Source organism: Moschus berezovskii, chromosome 5 (genome assembly GCF_049115385.1).
Source record: "Moschus berezovskii isolate FMDL1 chromosome 5, NW_MosBer_1.0, whole genome shotgun sequence".
In the NCBI taxonomy this organism is placed as follows: domain Eukaryota; kingdom Metazoa; phylum Chordata; class Mammalia; order Artiodactyla; family Moschidae; genus Moschus; species Moschus berezovskii.
The window spans coordinates 10,436,568-10,450,702 of record NC_142464.1 but is presented as its reverse complement, the minus strand read 5'-3'; the positions used below and the strand labels follow the sequence as shown (position 1 = coordinate 10,450,702).

The 14,135-nt window shown below is 44.4% G+C and overlaps 1 protein-coding gene across 6 annotated transcripts in view; it reads right to left on the bottom strand.

The window, feature by feature from the left end:
* PRDM5 (PR/SET domain 5) overlaps positions 1-10,805 on the bottom strand; it is a 278,236-nt gene extending 267,431 nt beyond the window's left edge. For all 6 annotated transcript variants that reach the window (XM_055435296.2, XM_055435299.2, XM_055435302.2 and 3 more), the window contains exon 1: positions 10,571-10,805. In XM_055435296.2, coding sequence (XP_055291271.1) covers positions 10,571-10,663 — 93 coding nt within the window. In that variant the 5' untranslated portion in view covers positions 10,664-10,805. The remainder of the gene's footprint in view (positions 1-10,570) is intronic.
* Between the last annotated feature and the right edge of the window lie 3,330 nt (positions 10,806-14,135).

Genomic DNA, 14,135 nt, shown 5'->3' with positions numbered 1-14,135 from the left:
CCCCTCTCCCTACGTCCATAAGTCTATCCTCTATGTCTGCTTCTCCACTGCTTCCCTGTAAATAAATTCTTCAGTACCATTTTTCTAGATTCTGTATGTACGTGCTCAGTTCAGTTCAGTTCAGTCGCTCAGTCGTGTCCGACTCTCTGCGACCCCATGAATCACAGCACGCCAGGCCTCCCTATCCACCACCAACTCCCTGAGTTCACTCAAACTCATGTCCACAGAGTCGGTGATACCATCCAGCCATCTCATTCTCGGTCGTCCCCTTCTCCTCCCGCCCCCAATCTTTCCCAGCATCAGAGTCTTTTCCAGTGAGTCAACTCGTCGCATGAGGTAGCCAAAGTATTGCAGTTTCAGCTTTAGCATCAGTCCTTCCAATGTATGTGCTAGAATACAGTATTTATCTTTCTCTTTCTGATGCATTTCACTTTGTATAATAGGCTTTAGGATCATCCACCTCATTAGAACTGACTCAAATGCATTCCTTTTTATGAGTGCATAATATTCCACTGTGTATATATACCACAACCTCTTTATCCATTCATCTGTCGATGGACATCTAGGCTGCTTCCATGTTCTAGCTATTGTAAATAGTGTAGCAATGAACAATGGGATACATGTGTCTCTTCCAATTTTGGTTTCCTCAGGGTATATACATAGGAGTTTGATTGCTGGGTCATACGGTGGTTTTATTCCTAGTTTTCAAGGAATCTCCATACCATCTTCCATTCCCACCAACAATGCAAGAGCATTCCCTTTTCCCCACACCCTTTCCAGCATTTATTGTTTATAGACTTTTTGATAAGGGCCATTCTGACCAGCGTGAGATGATATCTCATTGCAGTTTTGATTTACATTTCTCTAATAATGAGCAATGTTGAGCTTCTTTCCATGTGTTTTTAGACATCTGTATGTCTTCTTTGGGCTTCCCTGGTGGCTCAGCTGGTAAAGAATCCCCCTGCAATGCAGGAGACCTGAGTTCGATCCCTGAGTTGGGAAGATCCCCTGGAGAAGGGAAAGGCTACCCACTCCAGTATTCTGGCCTGGAGAATTCCATGGACTATATAATCCATGGGGTCACAAAGAGTCGGACACGACTGAGTGACTTTCACTTCACTTCACATGTCTTCTTTGCAGAAATGTATGTTTAGGTCTTTCTCCCACTTTTTGATTGGGTTGTTTTTCTTGTATTGAGTTGTATGAGTTGCTTGTATATTTTGGAAATTAAACCTTTGTCAGTTGTTTCATTTATTATTATTTTCTCCCATTCTGAGGGTTGTCTTTTCACCTTGCTTATAGTTTCCTTTGCTGTGCAAAAGCTTTTAATCAAGTCCCACTTCTTTACTTTTGATTTTATTTCCGTTACTCTAGAAGTGGGTCATAGAGGATCTTGCTTTATGTCATTGAGTGTTCTGCCTATGTTTTCCTCTAAGAATTTTATAGTTTCTGGTCGTACATTTAGGTCCTTAATCCATTTTATCTTTGTGTATGGTGTTAGAAGGAGAAGGAAATGGCAATCCACTCCAGTACTCTTGCCTGGAAAATCCCATGGACAGAGGAGCCTGGTGGGCTTCAGTCCACGGGATTGCAAAGAGTCAGACATGACTGAGCAACTTCACTTTCACTTTTCACTTTCATGCATTGGAGAAGGAAATGGCAACCCACTTCAGTAATCTTGCCTGGAGAATTCCAGGGACAGAGGAGCCTGTGGGCTGCTATCTATGGGGCAGCGCAGAGTCAGACACAACTAAAGTAACTTAGCAGCAGCAGAAGCATGGTATTAGGAAGTGTTCTAATTTCATTCTTTTACATGCAGCTGTGCAGTTTTCCCAGTGCCATTTATTGAAGAGGCTGTCTTTGCCCCATTGTATATTCTTGTCTCCTTTGTCATAAATAAGGTACCCGTAGGTGCATGGGTTTATCTCTGGGCTTTCTATCTTGTTCCATTGGTATATATTTATGTTTTTGTGCCAGTACCATACTGTCTTGATGACTGTTGCTTTGTAGTATAATCTGAAATCAGGAAGTTTGATTCCTCCAGCTCCATTCTCCTTGCCCAGACTAAAAATTACTGTAATTCTGTTGCCTAAAGCAGTGCCCAGCAAAATCAGTCCATACACACAGTGTAAGTTTGGACATTTGATACATAAGAAAATGCATTTTTTTTAAATTGTGTACGGTATTTCCATTTTCCCAACAAGGCTGTAAGTATCAGAGTATGGAAAAAGAAACTCTTTTTACCAATACTGCTTAGTGCACTGTCCTATTTGTATTCGATGCTTAGCCAGGGTTGGTTGATTTTACCAACATATTCTACAACTGAAAGTACCATTTCCAACATAGTAACTTCACATGAGCGCAAATGGCACCAAGACAAGTTGGCACCAACTGGTCGAGCCAAAAACTGAGTCATCCTAGATTCTCCTTCAATGATGGGCCTCATTCAACCCATTGGAAGATTCTAGTTGGTTTTGTTTTAATTTAACCTCTAAACTATACCTCGAAGCCAAACAATTTCCTCTATCCTCAGTTCGACCCTGGTTCAGGCTCAGTTGCGTATTTCCCTGCATATTCTTCTAGCCAGCTCAGCTCCTTCATGTTTCACGCAGAGGTCACCTCCTCTGAGAGGTCTTCCCTACCGGCACGCCGAAGTAGGAGGCTCCACCTCTATTCACTCCCTAATGCATAATCCTGGTTTCAGTTTTCACTTAACGCATGCTGTACCTGCTTACTGCCTCTCTTCCCACACAATAAAACAAGCTCCAGGTGAACAAAGACCTGCCTTTTTTGCCAACCTATATATCCCCAAGACCTAGCACAGCGCCTGCCACAACTGAAAGAGTAAATGACTGAAAATCCGAAGGAAAGAAAGGAAAATCAACAGCCTGCAACAAACCTCAAGGAAACAAAGGCTGGTAGTGGTATATTTGCTACCCTAACCCTTTGCATAAAATCACAGAATCTGAGAGCTCAAAGAAACCTAATTATTTACCTTGAGTTCAACCACAATATCAAACACACCACTCTCTGGTTAATCACATAATCTGGCAATGGAAAATATAGTCATGATATAAAAAATGCATTGCAGTGAGCTGTTACGTAACTTTTTATTGTATGTTTACTTACTATATTAGCTTTGAATACCTAACATTAACTTTAACCAGCATAGTAACTTAGAATTTTACATCTTTTTTACAACATCAAACTATTCATGAGATTTAACACTTGGCAAACACTTAGAACAGGGTCTGGCAAGCTAAAGTGTTAAATTTACTTTTCCTTATTACACTTTTCATTAGGAAACTGCAATGAGTACAACTGCCAATGAACTCAGGCCTCTTTTTTCCACTCTAGGACTTTCCATCTTTCTTTCTAGGACATCAATTCTTTCTCTCAAAAGCAATAATGGCTCACATAGAAATATCCAACAAATGACCCTCTCTTCATTCAATCTCTAATTTCCATAATGGTAAGAAAAGGGGCTTTCCAGGTGGCTCAGTAGTAAAGAATATGCTTGCCAAGCAGGAGACACAGGATCAATCCCCAGGTCTGGAAGATCTTCTGGAGAAGAAAATGGCAACCCACTTCAGTATTCTTGCCGGGGAAATCCCATGGATAGAGGAGCCTGCTGGACTACTCTCCATGCGGTGGCAAAAGAGTGGGACACGACCTAGCAAATGAACAACAAGAAAAGGAGAGGGCATTCCACAATGGCCAAAAAAGAAAAAGAAGTCCCTTCCATTTCTTCTTCTCCTTCTCGTCATTTTATACACTTTATAGCAAAAAAAAAAAGGGGGGGTGGTGGGTTGCAGACAGCAAGAGAGCAGTACCAAGACTACAAAAACAAGACAACTGCCAACGAAAAACCTAGGAGAACAAAAGTGGAACCAGTGTATTAGGTGACTTGGCTGCAGAGACCCCCTCCTCCTGACTCTAAGAAACACCGCACAAAAAGGGATGGGACTAGAAAAGGATTAAAGGATTCAAATGGTAAGGGAATTCCAGATGAGTATGATGGCTGCACTGCGAGTAGAAAGTCTAGCAAAATCCCCAAAGATCAGTACAGGTCTACAATAAGATTCTATGAAATCAACACATCACTTAAATTGCAACTTTCTAAAAAATAACAATTATTATGCAAGCATCAGTTCAGTTCAGTTGCTCAGTCGTGTTTGACTCTTTGTGACCCTGTGGACTGCAGCACACCAGGCCTCCCTGTCCATCACCAACTCACGGACTCAAACTCACGTCCATTGAGTCAGTGATGCTATCCAACCATCTGTCATCCCCTTCTCATCCGGCCTTCAATCTTCCCCAGCATTAGGGTCTTTTCAAATGAGTCAGTGCTCACAAGTGGCCAAAGTACTGGAGTTTCAACTTCAACATTAGTCCTTCCAATGAATATTCAGGAATGATTTCCTTTAGGATGGACTGGTTGGATCTCGTTGCAGTCCAAGGGACTCTTAAGAGTCCTCTCCAACACCACTGTTCAAAAGCATCAATTCTTCAGCTTTCTTTAGAGTCCAAGTCTCACATCCATACATGACTGGTGGAAAAAACACAGCCAAAAGCCTCTTGATTAAAGTGAAAGAGGAGAGTGAATAAGTTGGCTTAAAGCTCAACAGTCAGAAAATTAAGATCACGGCATCTGGTCCCATCACTTCATGGGAAATAGATGAGGAAACAATGGAAACAGTGGCAGACTTTATTTTCGGGGACTCCAAAATCACTGCGGATACTGATTGCAGCCATGAAATTAAAAGACACTTACTCCTTGGAAGGAAAGTTATGACCAAACTAGATAGCATACTAAAACGCAGAGATATTACTTTGCCAACAAAGTTCCGTCTAGTCAAGACTATGGTTTTTCCAGTGGTCATGTATGGATGTGAGAGTTGGACTATGAATAAAGCTGAACGCCAAAGAATTGATACTTTTGAACTGTGGTGTTGGAGAAGACTCTTGAGAGTCCCTTGGACTGCAGGGAGATCCAACCAGTCCATTCTAAAAGAGACCAGTCCCGGGTGTTCACTGGAACTGATGCTGAGGCTGAAACTCCAATACTTTGGCCACCTCATGCGAAGAGTTGACTCACTGGAAAAGACCCTAAAGATGGGAGGGATTGGGGGCAGGAGGAGAAGGGGACGACAGAGGATGAGATAACTGGATGGCATCACCGACTCGATGCACGTGAGTTTGCGTGAACTCCAGGAGTTGGTGATGGACAAGGAGGCCTGGCCTGCTGCAATTCATGGGGTCACAAAGAGTCGGACATGACTGAGCGACTGAACTGAACTGAACTGACTAGACAGACCTCTGCTGGCAAAGGAATATCTCTGCTTTTGAATATGCTATCTAGGTTGGTCATAGATTTTCATCCAAGGAGAAAGCATCTTTTAATTAAATGGCTGTAGTCACCATCTGCAGTGATTTTGGAGCCCAAGAAAACAAAAACCTGTCACTGTTTTCACTGTTTCCCCATCTATTTGCCATGAAGTGATGGGACCAGATGCCATGATCTCAGTTTTCTGAATGTTGAGCTTTAAGCCTGCTTTTTCACTTTCCTCTTTCACCAAGAGGATCTTTAATTCTTCTTCACTTTCTCCCATAAGTGTGGTATCATCTGCATATCTGAGGTTATTGATATTTCTCCTGGCAATCTTGATTCCAGCTTGTGCTTCATCCAGCCCAGTGTTTCTTATTATGTACTCTGCATATAAGTTAAATAATCAGGGTGACAATATATAGCCTTGACATACTCCTTTTCCTATTTGGAACCAGTCTGTTGTTCCATGTCCAGTTCTAACTATTGCTTCATGACCTGTATACAGATTTCTCAAGAGCCAGGTCAGGTGGTCTGGTATTCCCACGGCTTGAAGAATTTTCCACAGTTTACTGTGATCCAAACAGTCAAAGGCTTTGGCATAGTCAATAAAGCAGAAATAGATGTTTATCTGGAACTCTCTTGCTTTTTCGATGATCCAATGGATATTGGCAATTTGACCTCTGGTTCCTCTGCCTTTTCTAAAACCAGTTTGAACATCTGGAAGTTCACAGTTCACGTACTGCTGAAGCCTGGCTTGGAGAATGTTGAACATTATTTTACTAGCATGTGAGATGAGTGCAATTGAGTGGTAGTTTGAGCATTCTTTGGCAGTGCCTTTTTTCAGGATTGGAACGAAAACTGACCTTTTCCAGTCCTGTGGCCACTGCTGAGTTTTCCAAATTTGCTGGCATTTTGAGTACAGCACTTTCACAGCATCGTCTTTCAGGATTTGAAATAGCTCAACTAGAAACCCATAACGTCCACTAGCTTTGTTCATAGTGATACTTCCTAAGGCCCACTTGACTTCACATTCCAGGATGTCTGGCTCTAGGTGAGTGATCACACCATCGTGATCATCTGGATAATGAAGTTCTTTATTGTACAATTGTACAACTTCAGTGTATTCTTGCCACCTCTTCTTAATATCTTCTGCTTCTGTTAGGTCCATACCACTTCTGTCCTTTATCGAGCCCATCTTTGCATGAAATGTTTCCTTGGTATCTCTAATTTTCCTGAAGAGATCTCTAGTCTTTCCCATTCTATTATTTTCCTCTATTTCTTTGCACTGATCACTGAGAAAGACTTTCTTCTCTCTCCTTGCTATTCTTTGAAACTCTGCATTCAAATGGGTATATCTTTCCTTTTCTCCTATGCTTTTCACTTCTCTCGTTTTCACAGCTATTTGTAAGGCCTCCTCAGACAGCCATTGTGCTTTTTTGCATTTCTTTTTCTTGGGAATGGTCTTGATCCCTGTCTCCTGTACAATGTCACGAAACTCTGTCCATACGTTTTTTAGGCACTTTTATCAAATCTAATCCCTTGTAACTATTTCTCACTTCCACTGTATAATCATAAGGGATTTAAGTCATATCTGAATGGTCTTCACAGTCCAACTCTCACATCCATACATGACCACGGGAAAAACCACAGCCTTGACTAGACGGACCTTTGTTGGCAAAGTAATGTCTCTACTTTTTAATATACTATCTAGGTTGGTCATAACTTTCCTTCCAAGGAGTAAGCGTCTTTTAATTTCATGGCTGCAATCAGCATCCGCAGTGATTTTGGAGCCCAAAAAAATAAAGTCTGACACTGTTTCCACTGTTACCCCATCTATTTCCCATGAAGTAATGGGACCAGATGCCATGATCTGTGTTTTCTGAATGTTGAGCTTCAAGCCAACCTTTTCACTCTCCTCTTTCACTTTCATCAAGAGGCTTTTTAGTTCCTCTTCACTTCAGAGTTAGACTGTGAAGAAAGCTGAGCGCCGAAGAATTGATGCTTTTGAACTGTGGTGCTGGAGAAGACTCTTGAGAGTCCCGTGGACTGCAAGGAGTTCCAACCAGTCCATTCTAAAGGAGATCAATCCTGGGTGTTCATTGGAAGGACTGATGCTAAAGCTGAAACTCCAATACTTTGGCCACCTCTTGCGACGAGCTGACTCACTGGAAAAGAGTCTGATGATGGGAAGAACTGGGGGCAGGAGGAGAAGGGACGGCAGAAAATGAGATGGCTGGATGGCATCACCGACTTGATGGACATGGGTTTGAGTAAACTCCGGGATTTGGTGATGGACAGGGAGGCCTGGCGTGCTGTGATTCATGGGGTCGCAAAGAGTCGGACACGACTAAGCGACTGAACTGAACTAAATGGTCTAGTGGTTTTCCCTTCTTCAATTTTAGTCTGAATGTGGCAATAATAACATGCAAGCATACATGTTATAACAGTGTACTAAAGGAGATCCAACCAGTCCATTCTAAAGGAGATCAATCCTGGGTGTTCATTGGAAGGACTGTTGCTAAAGCTGAAACTCCAATTCTTTGGCCACCTCATGCGACAAGCTGACTCACTGGAAAAGACTGATGCTTGGAGGGATTGGGGGTGGGAGGAGACGGGGACAACAGAGAATGAGATGAATGGACGGCATCACCAACTCGATGGACATGAGTTCGAGTGAATTCCGGGAGCTGGTGATGGACAGGGAGGCCTGGCATGCTGTGATTCATGGGGTCACAAAGAGTTGGACATGACTGAGCGACTGAACTGAAAACATCTATAACTTCCGACTTAAAAACCTAAAATGAGATTCCAAAATTTGTTCAGAATAAAGAACAAAAGACTTTTAAGTAAGATCCTTAATATAGCTGCTAAAATATTTTTTTCTCAGATCCTTTGATTAAAGGTCAGAGTTCCACCTAGTACAAGGTAACCTGAAACATAGTTAAGCATCAGGAAACTATATGCAAACAGGTAAGGGATGCACCACACCGATATTCTGCTTTAGCTTTCAGTTCAGTTCAGTCACTCAGTCGTGTCCAACTCTTTGCGACTCCATGAATCACAACACACCAGGCCTCCCTGTCCATCACCAACTCCACAGCACCACTAAAATCTGCCATTCAGCTTCAGCTTTAGACCTGTTTTTGGAAGGCAAAGGAGCTGAAACCTACAAGGTCATTTTTAGCATCAATGAACTTGCCCATGATCAATTACCTTATGACTGAGTATCTTGTGATCACAACTAAACTTTGTCACTAACAGTATATCATTTGAACTTATTGCAAACATCTGAAGATTCACTTGAAATACAGGTTAAGAATTCTAGTTATGACCTAGATGAAACCATGTGTTTTACATGTTGAAGTTACATAAACCAAGAAAACATAAGTATCTGTAAGTACTGCAGTAATATATAATTTTGGAAGTTGTTCACTCTGCACCACAAAATAATTTAAAACTTCCAAATAACTTAATTCTTGGAAAAATAACTTGAAATAAAAATATCAAAAGAACATATATCAGTTAGCTCTTTCTAGAAATCTTAGTAAGGCAAAATAAGAACAATTTAGTAACTCTAATATTTCTACAATTTTAGTATATTGCTAGATCCCTGGGTCAGGAAGAGCCCCTGGAGAAAGAAATGGCAACCCACTCCAGTATTCTTGCCTGGAAAATCCCATGAGGAGAGGAGCCTGGTGGGCTACAGTCCATGGGGTCGCAAGAGTCGGACACGACTTAGCAACTAAACCACCACCATTAAACTAATGATTAAGAACTATGTTTTTTAAGTACTTACATTCGTCCTGAGACCTTCAAGAAAAATCCACTTGGGAATTTTCATGTCTTGTGAGAAAAATAAAAACTGAATCTCAACTTCTGTGAAAGAGCAGAAGTTTACCATTTTGGCAAAAACACCTATTCAGATAGTGCTGACACCTGCTTTTCACCTTGGAGCATTCTCCCACTCTCCTATTTAAAAGAGTAAATAGCGGGGTTATCACTCCCAATTTTACCATGGGTGTTACTTACAGGCCCCACTGTCAATGAAGGCCTTCTGAGGCACCTGTGCACCTTCCTTCACCTGCTCCTTAGGTGAGGGGGTGGGGAAAACTCATACTCAAATGAAAGACATCCCTGTGTCGCAGGTGCCTCTTGCGAAGCTCCTGTTAGCCCACCTTCACAGAACAAACCTGCTCTCGCCCAAACCTCACAGAGTTGGCGTGACGGGTGCTGGGAAGATGGCAGAAAAGATCTGAAAACAACGTGGGGTTTGGACCAAGAAGCAAGGGGTTTGCAGCCTAACTCACTAACTCTGCAGGAAATTTAACCTCCAAGTCCTTCTGTTTTTTTCTCTCCTGCACGCAGATTAAGACTGTTCTCGCAGGAGTGTTAACGCTAGTGAAACTACCAACAGAGATCAAATAGCACGTATGGGCCCTAGCACCAAGTAGCTGCTCAGTAAACGCTGGCTCTCAGTCCTGCGCACTTCAGCGCTGCCTCCACGGTTTGAGATATTACCTATCCTTCGGAATGACGGCTGTAACAGAGTCTCAGCAGATACAAAGGCTTGGTATTTTCCCATAATCTCTCCTCCTAAGTGTCTGCTTTCAACCTCCAGCATTTCCAGGCCATTCCCTGACGAGAAGTGCCACGTGCTGGTCCTACTCACGTGTCTCTAAACTTCTGGAAGGAGAGAGGGAGAAAAATCCAGAAAAACTGAGAGAAAGGGGCCAAGATTCAAACATTATCTAGACGGCACCTCCCAGAACACACATTTTGAAAAGAAGGGAAGAACTGCTGGATGCCTGAACGAGGCACTGGGGCCTGCGGTAACGCGGCGCCGTGGGCCGCACCCCACCCCCATCCCCACCGGGAAAGCGCGGCGTCTCTGGACTCACTGCCCCATCCTGAAGCAAGAAGGGCGGCGGAGCTGCGTGCGCGCCCGAGACGGCCGCCGCGCGTGCCTCTGCCAGCGCCAGCACAACCCCGCGCCGGGGCCGAGGCGGAGGGAGGCAGCAGTCCGCCTCACTTCCTGCGGCGGAGGAGAGACATCTCGCCGCAGGGCGGCCGGCGGCCGAGCGCGCCCCGCCGCACCTACGTGGCGCCGCCGGCTCGGGCGGAGCGGGGCTCGGAGGCCGCCCCGCCGGCCCGGCTGCCCGCGGGGCTCCCGCAGGGCGGCGGCGCGCGCGGCTGAGGGGAGCGCGGCCGAGGGCGCGCGCGGGCCGCCGCCGCGTCACCCACCTTCCTCACGCGGCGGGCCGTGTAGAGCCCCATGCCGTCCTGAACGCGGGAGGACTTCAGGGAGAACCTGTCCGGCACGTACATGCCCAGCATGGTCCCGCCGCGCCGCCGCCGCCCTCAGCGCCGGCACCGGGGAACGGGGGTGCCGGGGCGGCCGGGAGAGGCCGGCGGGCAGGAGGAAATGGAGCCTCCCTCCCGGAATCCCCACCTCCCCGCCGACTCCAGGCTCCGCCGCGGCCCGGCCCCTCCGCGTCCCGGGTCCGGCTCGGCCGCGAGCGGCGGAGGCCACGGCGGGCGCGGGGACGCGGCGGCGACGCCGCGCGCTGATTGGCCCGAAGTTAGCGGCGCGGAGCCTCGAACCCGGAGGCCGGGGAGCCGAGTCGCCCGCGCGCTGCGCCCGGCGGGGCGACGTGGCCGCCCTTCGCGGCCTCAGGTTCGCTCTGAGCCTGTGCTCCCAGGAGGCGGACTCTTCAGATGCAAAACTAAGTGGGTCTTGACAGAGCTGGGGCCGTCCTCCAAAGCAACCTTGCAAGTTTCAGACCGAAAGCCTCCTTACTGCCTAACTACTGAGAGCAGTCCCTGAACTCTAGGAAATTTCGGCCCTTTCACCTGTGAGGTCCGCATCTTTGGTTGACTTCATGCTTATTTCAGAGGCTTAAACTCCTAAGGGACTAATAAATAGTTGATTAACGTTCAGAGAAAAGAGGGTATACGCAGCCTGCAAGTAATCCATTTCAGCTTAACTCAAAATTTCTTGTGAACAATTGAAGTAATATTTAAATCCAGTACAAATTAGTTCTCTTATGGTGTTCTAATCCCTGGGAATTTCTTACACTTCCAAAGATAAACTATCCCCGCTTCTTCTCTTCCTGGAAAATCACCAGACCAATTACAGATTTTCAGTCAAAATTTGAGATAGGGGAGATAAAAGGGAGTGACCAAACAATGGAATCTGGAATTTCGACCGTAAATTAACAAGTCTTTTTTTTTAGTGTTTTTAATAAAGTTAGTAAATACTGCAGTGGCATTCAAAATTTCAAAAGTATGTTTGTTTCTTCAGGAGGAACTGGAATCTCTCTACTCATGTCTCTGGATATTCTTGATCATGTTCTGCACTGGGTTCTTTTCTCGGAAAGTATTTGATGTTCTCAATAAATATTGTTTCTTATAAACCGATAAAATAATAACAATTTTGACAAAATTAAAGGCACACTGTTCAGAAAAACTCATCTGAATACATTTTAAAGATCTTATTGGCTTTGTTCATCCATCCGTGATTTAGACAACATCCACTGTGACTGAAAGAAAGGAGCTCCGAGGACCTATACAAAATGAAAGGCTTTTACGAGCAGAAGGCTTAGGAATAAGGAAATCACACCAGGCAAAAAACGGACTATTGAAAGGTGTCTCAGTTTTGATGGAGAATTTAGTATAAAGAACTCCATTTGGGGCCTGTTGTCATGTTTTTAGCAACACAGGTGGAAGTGATTCCTGTCTTCCAGGCTAAGGAAAACTGGAACATAAACAGTCCTAATTTCCTAAGTAGGAGGATTTTATTAAAGTTCAAAAAAAGGTTTTTGAAAAAACATTATGAAGAAAATCATGTTAATAGAGTGGTATTTGGAAATTTTAAAGAAATAAATTATGAAGAAAAAAAAACTGAAGGGTGGGAAATAGATGGGGAAACAGTGGAAACAATGTCAGACTTTATTTTTGGGAGCTCCAAAATCACTGCAGATGCTGATTGCAGCCATGAAATTAAAAGACGCTTACTCCTTGGAAGGAAAGTTATGACCAACCTAGATAGCATATTAAAAAGAAGAGACATTACTTTGCCAACAAAGGTCCGTCTAGTCAAGGCTATGGTTTTTCCCGTGGTCATGTATGGATGTGAGAGTTGGACCGTGAAGAAAGCTGAGCACCGAAGAATTGATGCTTTTGAACTGTGGTGCAGGAGAAGACTCTTGAGAGTCCCTTGGACTGCAAGGAGATCCAACCAGTCCATTCTGGAGGAGATCAATCCTGGGTGTTCATTGGAAGGACTGATGCTAAAGCTGAAACTCCAATAATTTGGCCATCTCCTGCGACGTGTTGACTCACTGGAAAAGAGTCTGATGCTGGGAGGGATTGGGGGTGGGAGGAGAAGGGGAAGACAGAGAATGAGATGGCTGGATGGCATCACCAACTCGATGGACATGAGTTTGAGTGAACTCCGGGAGTTGGTGATGGACAGGGAGGCCTGGTGTGCTGTGATTCATGGGGTCGCAAAGAGTCGGACACGACTGAGCGACTGAACTGAACTGAACTGAGGTGGCTAGCGATGAGAAGAACAAATGCCTTAATCATTCTCTGAGTTCTGATCTCTTTGATCTACCATTGAAGATATCTAACTTTTCATAGGGGTATGTGAATTAACTTGGGCTTCCCAGGTCGCACAGTAGTAAAAAATCCACATGCCAGTGCTGGAGACTGGGGGGCGGGGTTCAGTCCCTGTCCCTGGGTTCAGAAGATCCCCTGGGGGAGGAAATGGCTACCCACTCCAGGATTCTTGCCTGGGAAATTCCATGGAATGGGGAACCTGGCAGGGTACAGTCAATGGAGTCACAGAGTCAGACACGACCGAGTACACACATATCAATAAATAAACAAAGTTTGTTTAGGGAAAATTTGAAATTAGATGGCCTTGAAGCATGTAATATTGGTTAATAAATATGTCTTGATTAAAAGTCAACTCTGAGGGACTTCCCTGGTGGCCCAGTGGCTAAGACTCTGTGCTTCCAATGCAGGGGGCCCAGACTCTATCCTTGGTTGGGGAACTAAAGAACCCCTGGGTGCTGCTGTGAAGACCCAGTGCAGCCAAATAAATAATAAATAAAATAGTTTTTGAAAAGTCAATTCTGAGGATAATCCGAGATTTTCTAATTAGTCATTGGTGAGCTGAGAATCCATTTGTTGTTTGCTCCTCAAAGAATCTGGACTAACTAGGTTTTCCTGGAGTTCGTTCAGCCAGAGCAAGTCCACTGAACCCAACTGGAACCAGACCACAATCCAGAGGTGACCCTGGAACTTTCCCCAGGGCATTCAATCCTTTCACACACAGCCTTTCAGCCCTGACCCTCAGGCCATCCCAGCTCCTCTTCCAAATGCTCTACCGTGTCTCTTTAGGCACAGACGCTTCCACGGTTTCTGATCACTAGAGAGAAAAAGGAAAGTTTTCTGGACTTGGTCTGATATAAGCCTCGTTCACTGATGACCCATACTCTGGCATAGGTCCCGTTTGATTGCTGCTACACTTCTGGGGAACCAAGTCTTCATCTTGAGAATGCTCACCTTTCTGAAAGTAGCTATCTTAACTAATTAGGAAGCAATAAAAAATAAATCAGTTTGTAAAGATAAATCTGAGATTAATAAAACGAGAAACTTTCCAGATCATCTCTGAATCTCTATCAGAGATTTTGTTACAGCCCACACAAACATTATATTTCATTAAAGCATGGAGTGTTCTTTTTATCTATTTGTTGGATTTTTCTGAAGATCTACTACACAAAACATAGAAACCAGAAAC